The sequence below is a fragment of the Labeo rohita genome, chromosome 21 (genome assembly GCF_022985175.1).
Source record: "Labeo rohita strain BAU-BD-2019 chromosome 21, IGBB_LRoh.1.0, whole genome shotgun sequence".
Lineage (NCBI taxonomy): Eukaryota > Metazoa > Chordata > Actinopteri > Cypriniformes > Cyprinidae > Labeo > Labeo rohita.
Window position 1 is genome coordinate 26,418,011 of NC_066889.1, and position 14,006 is coordinate 26,432,016.

A 14,006-nucleotide genomic window follows, 5' to 3' on the forward strand; every position below is an offset into this window, starting at 1 on the left:
TTTTTGTTTTTTGTTTTTTTGTTGTTGTTGTTAAATATTAACCGGGCAAGTTACATACAGGTGTGAGAGTCACCAAATGATGTTAGGACCTAATAGGCTATTACTCACCACTGGTCCAGGAACACCTCTCAGACCCTCAGGACCAGGTTTTCCAGGGCTTCCCTGAGGACCAACGGGACCTGTCTTACCAGGAGGACCCAGGAGACCAGATTCACCCTGATTCAGAGACAAACAAAACCGAGCCATTAGCATAATGTATTTGTGACTATACTGTAATGGCACTTAAGTGCATGAAAGTGTGTATGCTTCCATGTTACCTTAGCACCCTTCTCTCCCTGTCTTCCTTCAGGTCCAGCAGGTCCAGGAGGTCCCTGAAGAGAAAGAATGAAAATTGAGAGCCATATATTGGTATATTTAATTGAATATTCTCAGAAATTTTGACTGCTAAACTGATTTTTAAATGCAAATTATGTTTATAAGCATTACTCACTCTCTTTCCAGGAGGTCCGGTGGGGCCAGTTTCACCAGTAGGTCCAGGGGATCCCTTAAAGAAACAAATGAACAACATTATCATAGCAGCAAACAGTATAAAACACATATTTGCATGCAGCCAACACCAGAGATGTTAAATGAGTTTAACTCATACTCACCGGCTGACCAGCTTCTCCATCATCACCCTTATCTCCAGGAGCACCATCCAAACCCTGTTGAGCGAGAAGAAAGGATGTCACTTCTAGAAACAACCTGAAAATGTCTTTGTAATAATTGCATTTATACATTTAATAGTACTTACAGATGGACCAGGCTCTCCAGGAGGACCAGGATCACCAGGGAATCCACTTGGACCCTGAAAATCAAACCAAACATTTGAGCATTTCTATATTTGATCAGAAACATGGAAACTGCATGAACTCATAAGCATGAAAATTAAGGTACGTTAAGCCATACTTATTGACCAATTAGCACGCAGAACCTACAATACACTCTTAAAAATAAAACGATTTCTAAAACATTGAAACATATCTTAATTTTTGATATTTGTTTTGAACTTGTTTGCTTTATTTTTGTACTAAAATGTAAAAAAAACAAAGTGAAATTGATTTTAAAAATAAATATTTAAAAATTTGCAAATAAATGCCGAATTAAAATTCTAAAATTCTCCTAATTAAAAAAATAGCAAAATAAGTATATAAATAAAATAAGTGAATTTAATTAAATTATTAGTTAAAAATTAAATTGTAAAAACAACAATGAAGAACATAAAAAGTAAAAATAAAAGTAAAAAAATATTTAAAATGTTTTAAAACTGTTAAAAATAAAAGAATAAAAAATTATATAAATAAAAAAAAGCTAAAAATAAAAAAGGATAGATAAATAAAATACAGTCCAATATTAAAAAGTTTGGGCACCTCTATTATATGCTAAAAAAAAAATAATAATAAAAATAGCAAATAAATGGCCTAAAAAAATGTACAATATTTTGCCTAATTAAAAAATTAAATACATAAATAGAACAACTAAATGAATTTAACTTATATATTAGTAAAAATTACATTGTAAAAATAACATAAAAAGAATAAAGTATAAAAATAAAAGCAAAAATATTAAAAATGATTTAAATTGTATTAAAACTGTTAAGAATAAAAGAATAAAAAATAATATAAATAAAAAAATAGTTAAGAATAAATAATAGGATAGATAAATAGGACACAGTACAGTGTTTGGGCACCTTTATTATATGTTATTTTGTCTAATTAAAAAAATAATAATAATAAAAATAGCAAATAAATGGCCAAAATTGTTTTATAAACATTAGACATGTTTTTTTTTTTTTTTCATGGCACTGCTGCGAAAAACTCCTTTTGGAAGCTTTATTTTTAAGAGTGTACGTTTCAGACACAAAGTGAAGTATTAGAGGTAAGAACATACAGGGCTTCCTTTGGGACCATCATCTCCAGGTGGTCCTTTAGGTCCAGGGGGACCAGCAGCACCAGCGGGTCCGGCTTCTCCCTTTTCTCCTCGCTCTCCTCTTGGACCCTAAAACACACACATGAGGTATGAGATATGTGTTTGTTGTTCTGAGACTTTCAGCAGTGATGTTTTTGAGTTTTGTAAATTTAAAGTATATGTAAATAAAATTTTTTTGGACATACTGGAGGGCCGACGTCTCCCTGCGGGCCTGGTTCTCCTGCTTCACCGGCGTCTCCCTACAGAAAAACAGAGAGATGTAAGTAAAGCATGGCAGGGCTCTCCTTGTTTTTTTCTCCTCAACACTGCAGAGATTTTGTCCAGTGGACAGAAGAGCACGTCAGCATCATTATTCACTGTCTCGTCAGCAAATCTGCTTTCCTCTGCAGAACAACACATTCTAGCATGAAAATCTGCGCAACATCGATATTCAGACCGGCAAACGACCTTGACGATGACCAGCTCCATCAGACATCAGATGAGAATGGAAATCATTAGATGTATCCAGACACTTCTGAACCGGAGCGATGACACTTTGAAAAATGAACTAGACTTTGACATTTTCTGAGGACGTGAGTGATGCTCCTGCAAAACTAGCTGCCATTATGCTAGAGAGTTGTGGGTGGTTGTTTAGCATTATTGGCTCAAGTCAAAACAGCCCATCCACAAGTTTCTATAATATTGTGATCTCTATATCGGAGTTGTGTTATTCCTACAATGCACATCAATTCGATTTTTTTTTTTTACACAAAAATGGCTGAAATTAAAAATCTATGATATTTAGTGTAAATGCAAAAAAAAAAAAAAAAAAAAAAAAAAATAAATAAAAGGCCAAAATTAAATAGTCTGAATTAAAAAAAATAAATAAATAAAAACAAATGAAATTAAAAAGGAAATTAAATCATTAATAACATTAAATAAATGGGCAAAATCATAAATAAAGAAACAAATAAATAAATAATAATAACAGTAATAAACAACTAAGTAAATAAATGGCTAAAATGAAATGTTTCTATGATTTTGATCATTTTGTATATTATTTATATCAATATTTTCATGTAATTACTGATAATCAATAACTGAAATATATGCATAAAAAAAAAATACTATTTAGTGAGAATAAAAAAAAAATAATTAAAACTAAATTACTACATAATTTAAACGATTAAATAAATGCCCAATATTAAATAGAAAAGGAAAACAAATTAAATTAAAAATTAAATGTAATTAAAAAATAATAAATTATTAACTAAATGGACAAAATAAATGAATAAATAGTATAAATGAATGAATGATAATAATCATAATAATATGACTAAAGAGCTAAGTAAATAAATGGCTAAAATTACACGTTTATATTATTTTGTATTAATTTGCATATTATTTATATTACTAATTATTTTGATATAATGACTGATAACCAACAACTGGCTGAAATTAAAATTCTTATAATTATAGTATTCTTATAATACTTTTATTTATTTATTTTTGTACTGAAATGTTAAAAAATAATGTAAGTGAATTTAATACAAATAAAGATTGAAGTAAATTAATGGCTAAAATAAAATATCTATATTATATTCTCTAAATAAAAATAAATAAATAAACCTATTTATTTTATTGTTCTATTTTGCTTTATTTAATACAAATAATTAAAATGACTAAAATAAAAGTCTGTATTATTTTGTCTAAATAAAAATAAATAAAGTTCTATTTTGCTTGATATCAATATTTAATTTTATGTAATGACTGATAACCAATAACTGTCTGAAATTAAAATTCTATACTATTTTGTCTAAATAAAAAATAAACAGTTGAAAATAAATAAATAGATAAATAAATAAATTCTGTACTATTTTGTCTAAACATAAAATACAAAATAAATAAAAGGCTGAAATTGAAATTTTATACTATTTAATCTAAACAAATAAATATATTCTGTATTATTTTGTATGAACAAACAATATAGAAAAAATAAAAAATAAAAAAAAACAAAAAAAAAAAAAAAAAACGTAAATAAATAAATGACCAGAATTAAAATTCAATATTTCATCTAAATAAATAAATAAATATTTTAGGTAAGCATTAGTTGATAGCAAAGGCAATCTACGGTTAAAACGAAGTAAAATGAGCATGCACAATTAAATTTCTCAATATTAGCCAATATCTAAAAAGGAATGATAGTGCTGCTGGCCTTAGCAAACCACTAATAAAACACTGCTAAATCAGTCAGTTTGTGGCATTAAACATTCAATATCATCCATCCTCCCTCTCAGACGCTGATACGATAGACCAACATCAGTTTAACCGCAAATGTGCTTTCTCTTTTGCTTATAAACATGTTTATGAGTTATTCTCAGTGCTCTTAGAGGCTGTATAAGTGTGTGTGTGGATACTTCTGCACGTCTGCCATATTGAGGGATTAAGAGTCTCTCAGACGCTCTGAACCGCATCATTCGCGCGCGTGTGTGTGTGTGTGTGTGTGTGTTTGTCTCTGTAGTAGGATAAGAGGTCTGTCAGAGTGAAGTGCAGAGGTAAATCTTCCAGACTAACAGCAAACAGCCTTGTCTCCAGGTCTCATTCTATCATCTTTATCTGTTTTCTTTAAGTCCTCCCCTCGTCTGTGTTTTTCTGGGTCATTTCTCTGGGCGAAACTCCTCTCTAAGCAGAACTGAAACGGGTCCTTGGTTCCGTGGCAGAACAATAGTGCTGAAGTGCCGTATTAAATAATATTGTCAGTGGCCGCTGCTGAAGTGATGGAGTGCAGTCATGCGAACACACGGCCTGTTCGCTCTGCTGCGAGACGTACACAGAGATATAACACTCACTGTCACACACACACAAACTCAACTCCAGAGAAAAACCTCAAGATCACTGCATTGAATGCTCTTAAAGTAAAGCAACGTGTTACTTGTTGAATTTATACCATAATACCTTATCTTTTCCAAGTAAGTAAAGCATTTTTAATGCACGTTTTAATTCTTTAATGGAGAACACAATCTCTCATCACACACCCAGGGTTCAAAAATAAATCGGGAAAGTCATTATGTATATTTTTATGACAATGGGAAACTTATCAAGATGTCAGATAAACACCATAATTTGTGTATTTCAGTAATGTGTTTTCAGCTATATTTATTATTATTAATATTATTATTATTATATCTAATAAGAATTAAAGCTATCAAGACATCTACATGTTTTATAGTATTGTTTAAAATGAAATGATGATGATTATTATTATTATTTTAAATCACTCTTATTAAACTTAAAGTTATCGATAGATTTTCTTGTTGTTCATTCATTGTTTGCAAATTAACTGTAAATTTTAGAAATATTATTACAATTTAAAATAACTATGATATTTGGAAATATTCAAAAAATTGTATTTTTATTTAATTTTTAATTTTATTTTAATTTATTCCTGTGGCACAAAGCTGAATTTTTAGCATCATTACTCCAGTCTATAAAAAACATTTGTTACTTGAAATAAAATAAACATTAACTGCAATAAAATAAAATATTTAAAAAGCCAAAAAAAACAACATTTTTTTACTTATTACCAAGGCAGTTTTTCCAGTTTTTTAGTTTAACTTAAAGTTACTGAAATAAAACTGAAATAAAACTGAAATAAAAATCTAGTCACATTAAAAATTTAATTAAATGATAATGTGTGTGTGTATATATACAATATATAATAAATAAAAAAATTAATTAATAAAAATTAAAGTTACTGATACATTTATTTTTTGTTTAGTCAGTGTTTACAAATTAAATTAAATTTCAACAACGAAAACTAAAAATAAAATACAATTATTAAATAATAAATTAAATTATTAAACAAATGGGCAAAATTAAATTAATGACTATACTATTATCTCAAAATACAAATAAGTAAATAAATAATAAAAATCAGAATAATACAAATAAAGAACTAAATAAATGGCTAAAATTAAAAGTTTATATTATTTTTGTATTCATTTGTATATTATTTATATCATTAATTATTTTGACGTAATGACTGATAACCTAGCTGAAATTAAAATTCCATACTTTTTATTGATTTTATTTATTTTTGTAAAAAAAATTTAAAAGTTGTTTAGTCATTGCTTACAAATTTAATCACATTTCAATAATATAATTATAAGCTATGTATACAGATTTATTATTACTTGTTGTATAATCACTACTTAAAACATAGATTTATACATTTACTATTAATATTTAAGAAAATTAAAATTAACAATCTTATTTTTCTAAATAAAATTAACAAATTTACTGATACATTTAAATGGTGTATAGTCATTGTTTACAAATTAAATTAAGTCATTTTGCATAGAAAGTAACATTAATGTTGCTGGTTGTAAAGCTCAAACCAAACATCACAGACAGTTTTTGCGGATATTAATCTATGAATGGTTTACTTACAGTACAACACATTAAGCCGAAACGTATCTAACTTAAAAAAAACCACACACCCAGACACACAAGCAAATGCACAGACAGCTTTAAGAGCCAAGAGAGACGTGCAGATCCTGAACACGCCCTTACACACACACACACACACACACTGGGATCATTAGTGGCACATTCTCCCTCAGATCATTAAGGACGTGGATTTCTAATTAAAATGAAATGATAGTGTTTTGATCATTGTGCTGATGCTGATCACCTTTTCTCCCACGGCTCCTGGGTTGCCAATTCCTCCTGGAGGTCCCTGTGGTCCGTCGGCTCCTGGGGGTCCGGAGGGGCCTCTGGGGCCAGGAGGACCGGGTGGACCCTAAGAGGAAAGTCCAGAAAATACAGAAATAAGGCTCTGTTTCTATTAAAATACATTTATTTGATCCAAATGACTGTATGGATGTAGAAGCGTACCATCTGACCGACGTCACCAGTCTCTCCCTTCTCACCAGGAGGTCCGGGCAAACCCTGCACACAGAATCACAACCAGTTAAAACAAACCGCAACTCATACTAACCAGTTAAATCCAGTCCAAGCTTCATAAACAACATTTACAGTCCACATTAAATGCATTTTGTAGTTCCTTTTTACTACTACAATCTGTCATACTTCCAAGGTGAGACTTGGTTTTATCCATCTGGAATAAATTTGTTGCTGGACTGAAAAATTTATTATTTTGTGGACTGTGATGCAAAAATGGTTTCAGATGGTGATATAATGGTACTTAATGATTATCGTATTCACAACACCATTCACAAGTTTCAGTACAATAGTACAGTAAAAATAGTACAAATGTGAAATATTATTATCATTTAAAAGAACTGTTTACCATTTAAATATATTTAAAATTTTATTTTATTCCTGTGATGCAAACCTGCATTTTCAGTCTATGAAAACATTTTCATTACTTGAAATAAAATAAACATTAACTGAAATTGAATAAAAATATAAAAATGCCTTATTTCAACTAATGGCCAAGGCAATATTTCTGTTTCAAGGTAATATTTTTGTTTTGTTTAACTTGAAGTACTAAAATAAAACTAAAAATTAAAAAAATAAAAATAAAAATAAAAATAACTATTTTAGTCACACCGTGCCTGCTATACATTAATTTAATGAAAGTATTAAAATAAATAAAACTAAAACTGAAATAAAAATTAATTGAAAAATACACACATAAAAAATAAAAATGACTAAAAATTAACTAAAATAAAAGAGGTAAAAAGAAGGATAAAATCTATATGAAATTAATAAATACTATATTAGTGCATCAAAGATACAAAAAAAAAAATCACTATTTTTTTGTTTGGTTTAAAACGAAGTACTAAAATAACTAAAAAACTGAAATAAAAATGAAAAAAAAAAAAAAGAATTTACCAAAACAACAATACTAATAATAACAACTTTAATACTGATTAATATTGATAAAAACTATTCAACTTTCAATTTTTTGTTTGGTTTAAACTGAAGTACTAAAATAACTAAAACGAAACCTGAAATAAAAATGAATAAAAACTACATATACATATAAAAAATTAAAATGACCAAAACAACAAAATGACTCAAATATTATTATATTTAATAATTTAATTTAATTAAAATAAAACAAATATTTTAAAATTAAAATATGAGTGGTAAATATAAACATCAAATCTATTAACTACAAAAAAGGGGTAAAAATAAAGATAAATCTATATGAAATTACTTTTAAATACTATAGTAGTACATCAAAGATATAACAAAAATCTCAATTTCTTTTGTATAGTTTAAACCGAAGTACTTAAATAACTAAAATAAAAATGAAAACAAAGCTAATAGAATTGACCAAAACAACAAAAAGAGTAAAATATTATTACAATTAAATTTTAAAATTTAAATAAAAAACATAAAAATAAAATATGAATGAATACAAAGATTTAAAAAAAAAAAAAAATAAATAATATTATGAGTGGTAAATACAAAGATAAAATCTGAAACTATTTATTAATAAATACATTTAAGAAATTAATACAAATTAATAAAACCTATAACTTTGTCGTTCTAACCTGAAGTCCGACAGGTCCGGGTGGTCCTGGGAAGCCTCGTGCACCCTCATCTCCCTTCTGTCCAAACAGACCCTGCTGACCTCTGGGACCTGGCTCTCCATCAGCACCCTGCATGGAGGAAGTGACATCACTAACACCGCCTATACCACATCAACACACACGCCATATGAGAAATGGCTGGTTTGATTATACGTACAGGTGGACCCGGCTGACCCGCAGGACCTTGGCTACCAACAGGCCCTGGAGGACCCTGAAGAACGAAAGAAGGAGAAAAAATAAATGAGAAGCAAGAAAAAGCAAGCACAACTCAACTGATTTTCATAACAAAGACAACATCTATATTCATAACCGCGTGGTGGAAATAACAGAACGAATGATCGTCGTGGGAGAACGACACAAACAAACAGACAAATCCAAACAGGGAATTGTTGAATATATGATGTTTTCAGACTCAAGTGAAATGGAAATGGAAACAAAATTCAGAGTAACTCACCTGCTCGCCCTTGTCACCTTTGCTTCCCTTCTGTCCCGGCTCTCCAATCTCACCCTGTCACAATAACACAGCAATTATGTAGTATCTAAAATAATATCTACAAAGGTCACATGATACAATAATACAAATTAAACAAATGCAGTATCTGTTGAGTTTCTAAAAAATACAAAATCTCTTCTGCTCATCATATTTGATTAAAAAAATACAGTAAAAACTGTGAAAATGTGAAATATTATTACAATTTAAAAGAACTGTTTTCTATTTTAATATAGTTTAAAATGTAATTTATTTCTGTGATCAAATCTGCATTTTCAGCATCATTACTACAGTCTCCAGTGTGAAATATTAATGAATAAAAAATATGTATACATATTAAAAAAAAAAAAAACTAATAGAATTGACCAAAACAACAAAAATACTAAAATATTATTAAACTTTAATTAAAATAAATACAAGGATAAAATGTCGTAATTAAAATAAAATGAATATATGAGTGGTAAGTATAAGGATAAAACCTAAATCAATTTAATTAATACATAATATTATTTATAGTTAACTATGATAGTACATCAAAGACACTAAAATAAAGGAGGTAGTTTAAATAAGAACTTTAATATTAATTTAAAAAAAAACTATAATAGTACATCAAAGATATTAAAACTTTCTAATTTTTGTTGTTTAAATTGAAGTACTAAAATAACTACAACAAAAACTGAAATAACAACAATTAAACAACAATAAAAACAATTAAAATGACCAAGACAACAAAATGACTAAAATATTATTACATTTAAACTAATTAAAATTAAAATATATATATATAAAAAAAATATATATATATATATATATGTGAGTGGTAAATATAAAGATAAAATCTAAAACTATTTAATTAATAAATAAAATAATGAAAATTCACAAAGTTAATTTACAATAACAGTGTTTACATACACAATTATGTAATGTCTAAAATAATATTTACAAAGGTCACATGATACAATAATACAATTAAACAATTAAATTAATAAACAATTAATAAACAATTAATAAAATTAAACAAATGCGGTTTTTCAGTTTCTAAAAAAGACAAAATGCAGTAAAAACTGTAAAATTGTGAAATATTATTACAATTTCAAATAAAATGATTATATTTTAAAATGTAATTTATTTCTGTGAATCAAAGCTAAATTTTCAGCATCATTACTCCAGTCTCCAGTGTCACATGATCCTTCAGAAATCATTCTAATATTCTGATTTGCTGCTCAAGAAACATTTCTATTATTATCAGTGTTGAAAAAACATTGGATTACCGTTGCACAAGCCCCAAAAACATGGTATTGCCAAGGCTTGTATTAAAACTGCATTATTTTTTGGTCTGTTTTTGTTGGTGAAGACAGACTGACATAAAACTAACACTGTTATTTACTCCTCTGACTATATTTCCCACAAGGCTTTGCACCTGTCAGACATGGCAGAGCTGATACACGTATCCCTCAAATATCGCTCACACCTAAAAACTGCCAATGCTAACACATGCTGGTGTTGCACACACCTCATATATGTGTGCGTAGGTGTGTGTGTGAGTGTCAGTGATGTCATTTCCCTGACACGTTCAAAAGTGTTAAATGAGATCATTTCCAATAAGGCTAACGGGATATTTGATTGCCTGCACTGTAATATCACATATATATCAGTATCACATATATTTCTCATTCAGATGTGACATTGCTATGTTGCTGTTCTGTCAGTTTGATACTGTAATAAACACAAACCATACACAGAAAACACCTGGTATTTACTTTTTCGTAGAAAGGAATGAAATGCATTAACATGCTAAATTATGTGTTTAATTGTGATTAAATATTGAAAATCCTTGTGTTTACAACACTTGTCAAAAGTTTGCAAACATTGACTGTTCTGCTCACCAAGGCTGTTTGAAAGTAAAGGCTTGCAGTAAAATTGCTAAATATTATTACAATTTCAAATAACTGTTTTCTATTTAAATATATTTTAAAATGTAATTTATTTCTGTGATCAAAGCTGAATTTTCAGCATCATTACTCCAGTCTTATGTTACAAAATATGTAAAATAAATGTTCTTTTGAACTTTTTAATTCATCAAAAAATGTTTTAAAATATTAACCCACAAAACTGTTTTTAACATTGATAATAATACTAACAACTATTATTAATAATACCAAAGCACCAACAATAATTGAGCAGCAAATTAGAATCATTTTTGAAGGATCATGTGACACTGAAGACTGAAGTAATGATGCTGAAAATTCAGCTTTGTATCACAGAAATAAATTACATTTTTAAATATATGACAATAGAAACTGGTTATTTAAAATTGAAATAATATTTTACAATTTTACTGTATTTTTAGTCAAACAAATGCAGCCGCAGTGAGCAGAAGAGACAGAAGTAAAACATTTAATGTTTTTAAAATTTTGAGAAGCTTCTTTTGATTCTCAAATAATTAGCCATGTGCAGAGCAAATATTGATACATCCATCCATTCCTCTAGAGGAAATATTGATCAGACAGCTGAGTGGTTTGGTCTATGTGTGTGTGTGACCTTCACTCCTCCTCATCCTGATCTAATCATCTAGCAAACCCACCCGATTCAACCGTAATCATCAATTTCATGCCCACGTCTCTCTGTCTTTAATTCATTCAATTCTCTCCTCAAACCTTCTATCGCTTCTTTTTCTTTTGTACCTTATCACCGTCCTCTCCTGGGGGTCCGATGGGTCCGGCCGGGCCTGGAAGTCCCACGGGTCCCTGAATACCATCTCTACCGGCAGGGCCTTGAGGTCCTTTCTCGCCCTAATATGAAAAGTTATTAAGCCATATGGAGCTAAACAGGGCTCGGATATGAAGATGTAGCATGTTTGAGGGAGTACTCACAGGTCCGCCTTTCTCTCCAGCAGGCCCCGGGGGTCCTTGAGGTCCAGGTCGGCCTGGAAGGCCAGTAGGACCAGCTGGGCCGGCAGGACCACGTTCACCAGGAGAACCCTGTGAATATGTAAATTATGAAATTGATTTACGTGCAACGACTGCCATTTGCAGCTGAAGGCTTGATGATCTGTTTGATTAATTATGCATTTGTTCTTGAAAAAATTCATACAGAGGCGTTGACAGCAGGCATGCATACATGATTTTTAATGCAGAAATAAATGCTGTGTTTTCAAGTTATAGATTACATAATTATGCATATTGAGACATTATATAAGATTTCAGTAAATCTGAATATTCAGAATGCTGGTGCATGAAAAGAGAGAGAAAAGATGCACAGATAAACCTTTTGATCATCTTTAATCATCTATCATTTATGAATATGCACTAGTCTGACTTTTTAATTTGACTTATTACTTTATTCATTACTATTTTCCACATTTGACTTTAATAGTATATATATATATATATATATATATATATATATTTATTATATAATATATAATATATAACATTTAATTTAGTGTTTAATATTTAAGTATTATATTTATTATTGTTGTTATTAATATTATATTATTTTATAATATGTAATACAAATCTTTAATATTTGAGCATTTTCTTTCAATCTTCCTCATTAATAATGTTCACATGTACACTATTATTTAAAAGTAATGGTTTTGAAAAATGACATTATTTTATCAAAAATACAGTAAAAGTAATATAATGAAACAAAATAAGGGTTTTCTGCTGTAATATATTTCTTTAATTAATTAAATAAATTAAAGAAATATAGTACAATTAATTAAAATAATTTGAAATGAAAAATAATAAAATGTATAAATAAAAATGTTACATAAAAAAGAAAATTTGTATTAATGAATTAATTTTAATTTAATTGTTTGATGAATATACGTTTTCAAAAAACAGTGTTTATTTAAAATAGAAGTCTTTTCCAGTGTCTTTGCTGTCACTTTTTTTCTGTATTTAATGCATCCTTGCTAAACAAAAGTATTATTTGTCTTACTGACCTCAAACTTTTGAATGTTGAACACGCTTTTTCTGCACTTTTCACTCTAAACCATGTATTTAATACTGTACAAAACTAATTTCTAGCACATGCATTAAAAAGCAACATAAATTCAATCAACAAAGTCTCAATGTTTGACTCGTTTGACCGTAAATCAATATCATACGAACTGAATCACCGTACTCACTGAAAACCCAGTGTGTGGAGCAAAAAGATAAAGGAGAAAGAGAAAACAAGGTAAACAAGCAAAAAACAAAGCAGCTGGAGAAGAGGTAGACAAAAAAGAGAGAGCATGTCTACTTACAGCGGGTCCAGGTGGCCCTGGAGGTCCTTCATTTCCTTTCAAACCTGCTGATCCCTGCAGACACACACATATAAAACTGCTGAACATACACGAACACATCCACAACATGTTTGATGGGTAGAGGTGACACAAGGATGTACTATTTATACTGAGCAACAAACTAGAAGCTCCAAACATGAAATGCGAGATGCTCGCCTGTGCAGAGTTTGGATGAGGAACACAAATTTTGATAATGATGGTTAGGGATTTGGTTCGTGATACTCACCACAGGTCCTGGTAAGCCTCTCTCGCCCGGGAACCCTCGGAGTCCTGGAGGTCCGTCTTTACCTGTGGGTCCTGCAGGACCTGGATCTCCCTATAAAGACCAGATATGATGTTAACCAGTTGTGGACGTGTGTATATGTGCATTTGTTGTGTGTAAATGTTGAAGTGAGTATGGCCTGAATTTGTTCGCACCTTGGCTCCCTCTTTTCCAGCAGGTCCAGGTAGACCCTGTTCACCGGGTGGTCCTGGGGGTCCAGGGTGGCCTCGCTCTCCCATCGGTCCTGTTTCACCTGTTGGTCCCTGAACAGAAAGAGAGATGGATTATGGGTAAGATAGTGGGGTAGCTGAATCTTTGGGTTGACAGTGAATCAATTCAACTGACGATTCCTAGTGAATCAATTCAGAAGAGTTTTGCAAATTCAGAATGACTTAATGCACCTTAAAGAGTAAATTAATGACTTAATTTACCAAAAGAGTTTTTACATGA

At 29.7% G+C, this 14,006-nt stretch overlaps 1 protein-coding gene across 2 annotated transcripts in view; it reads right to left on the minus strand.

Moving 5' to 3' along the window:
• The window catches only part of col5a1 (procollagen, type V, alpha 1), a 108,106-nt gene that overhangs the window by 13,598 nt on the left and 80,502 nt on the right, over positions 1–14,006 (minus strand). For both annotated transcript variants that reach the window (XM_051092445.1, XM_051092444.1), the window contains exons 39-55: positions 13,712–13,819; positions 13,521–13,610; positions 13,256–13,309; positions 11,877–11,984; positions 11,688–11,795; positions 8,968–9,021; positions 8,671–8,724; positions 8,475–8,582; positions 6,844–6,897; positions 6,641–6,748; positions 2,154–2,207; positions 1,930–2,037; positions 794–847; positions 651–704; positions 491–544; positions 318–371; positions 109–216 (exon numbers count right to left, since the gene is read on the minus strand). In XM_051092445.1, coding sequence (XP_050948402.1) covers positions 109–216; positions 318–371; positions 491–544; positions 651–704; positions 794–847; positions 1,930–2,037; positions 2,154–2,207; positions 6,641–6,748; positions 6,844–6,897; positions 8,475–8,582; positions 8,671–8,724; positions 8,968–9,021; positions 11,688–11,795; positions 11,877–11,984; positions 13,256–13,309; positions 13,521–13,610; positions 13,712–13,819 — 1,332 coding nt within the window. The remainder of the gene's footprint in view (positions 1–108; positions 217–317; positions 372–490; positions 545–650; positions 705–793; positions 848–1,929; positions 2,038–2,153; positions 2,208–6,640; positions 6,749–6,843; positions 6,898–8,474; positions 8,583–8,670; positions 8,725–8,967; positions 9,022–11,687; positions 11,796–11,876; positions 11,985–13,255; positions 13,310–13,520; positions 13,611–13,711; positions 13,820–14,006) is intronic.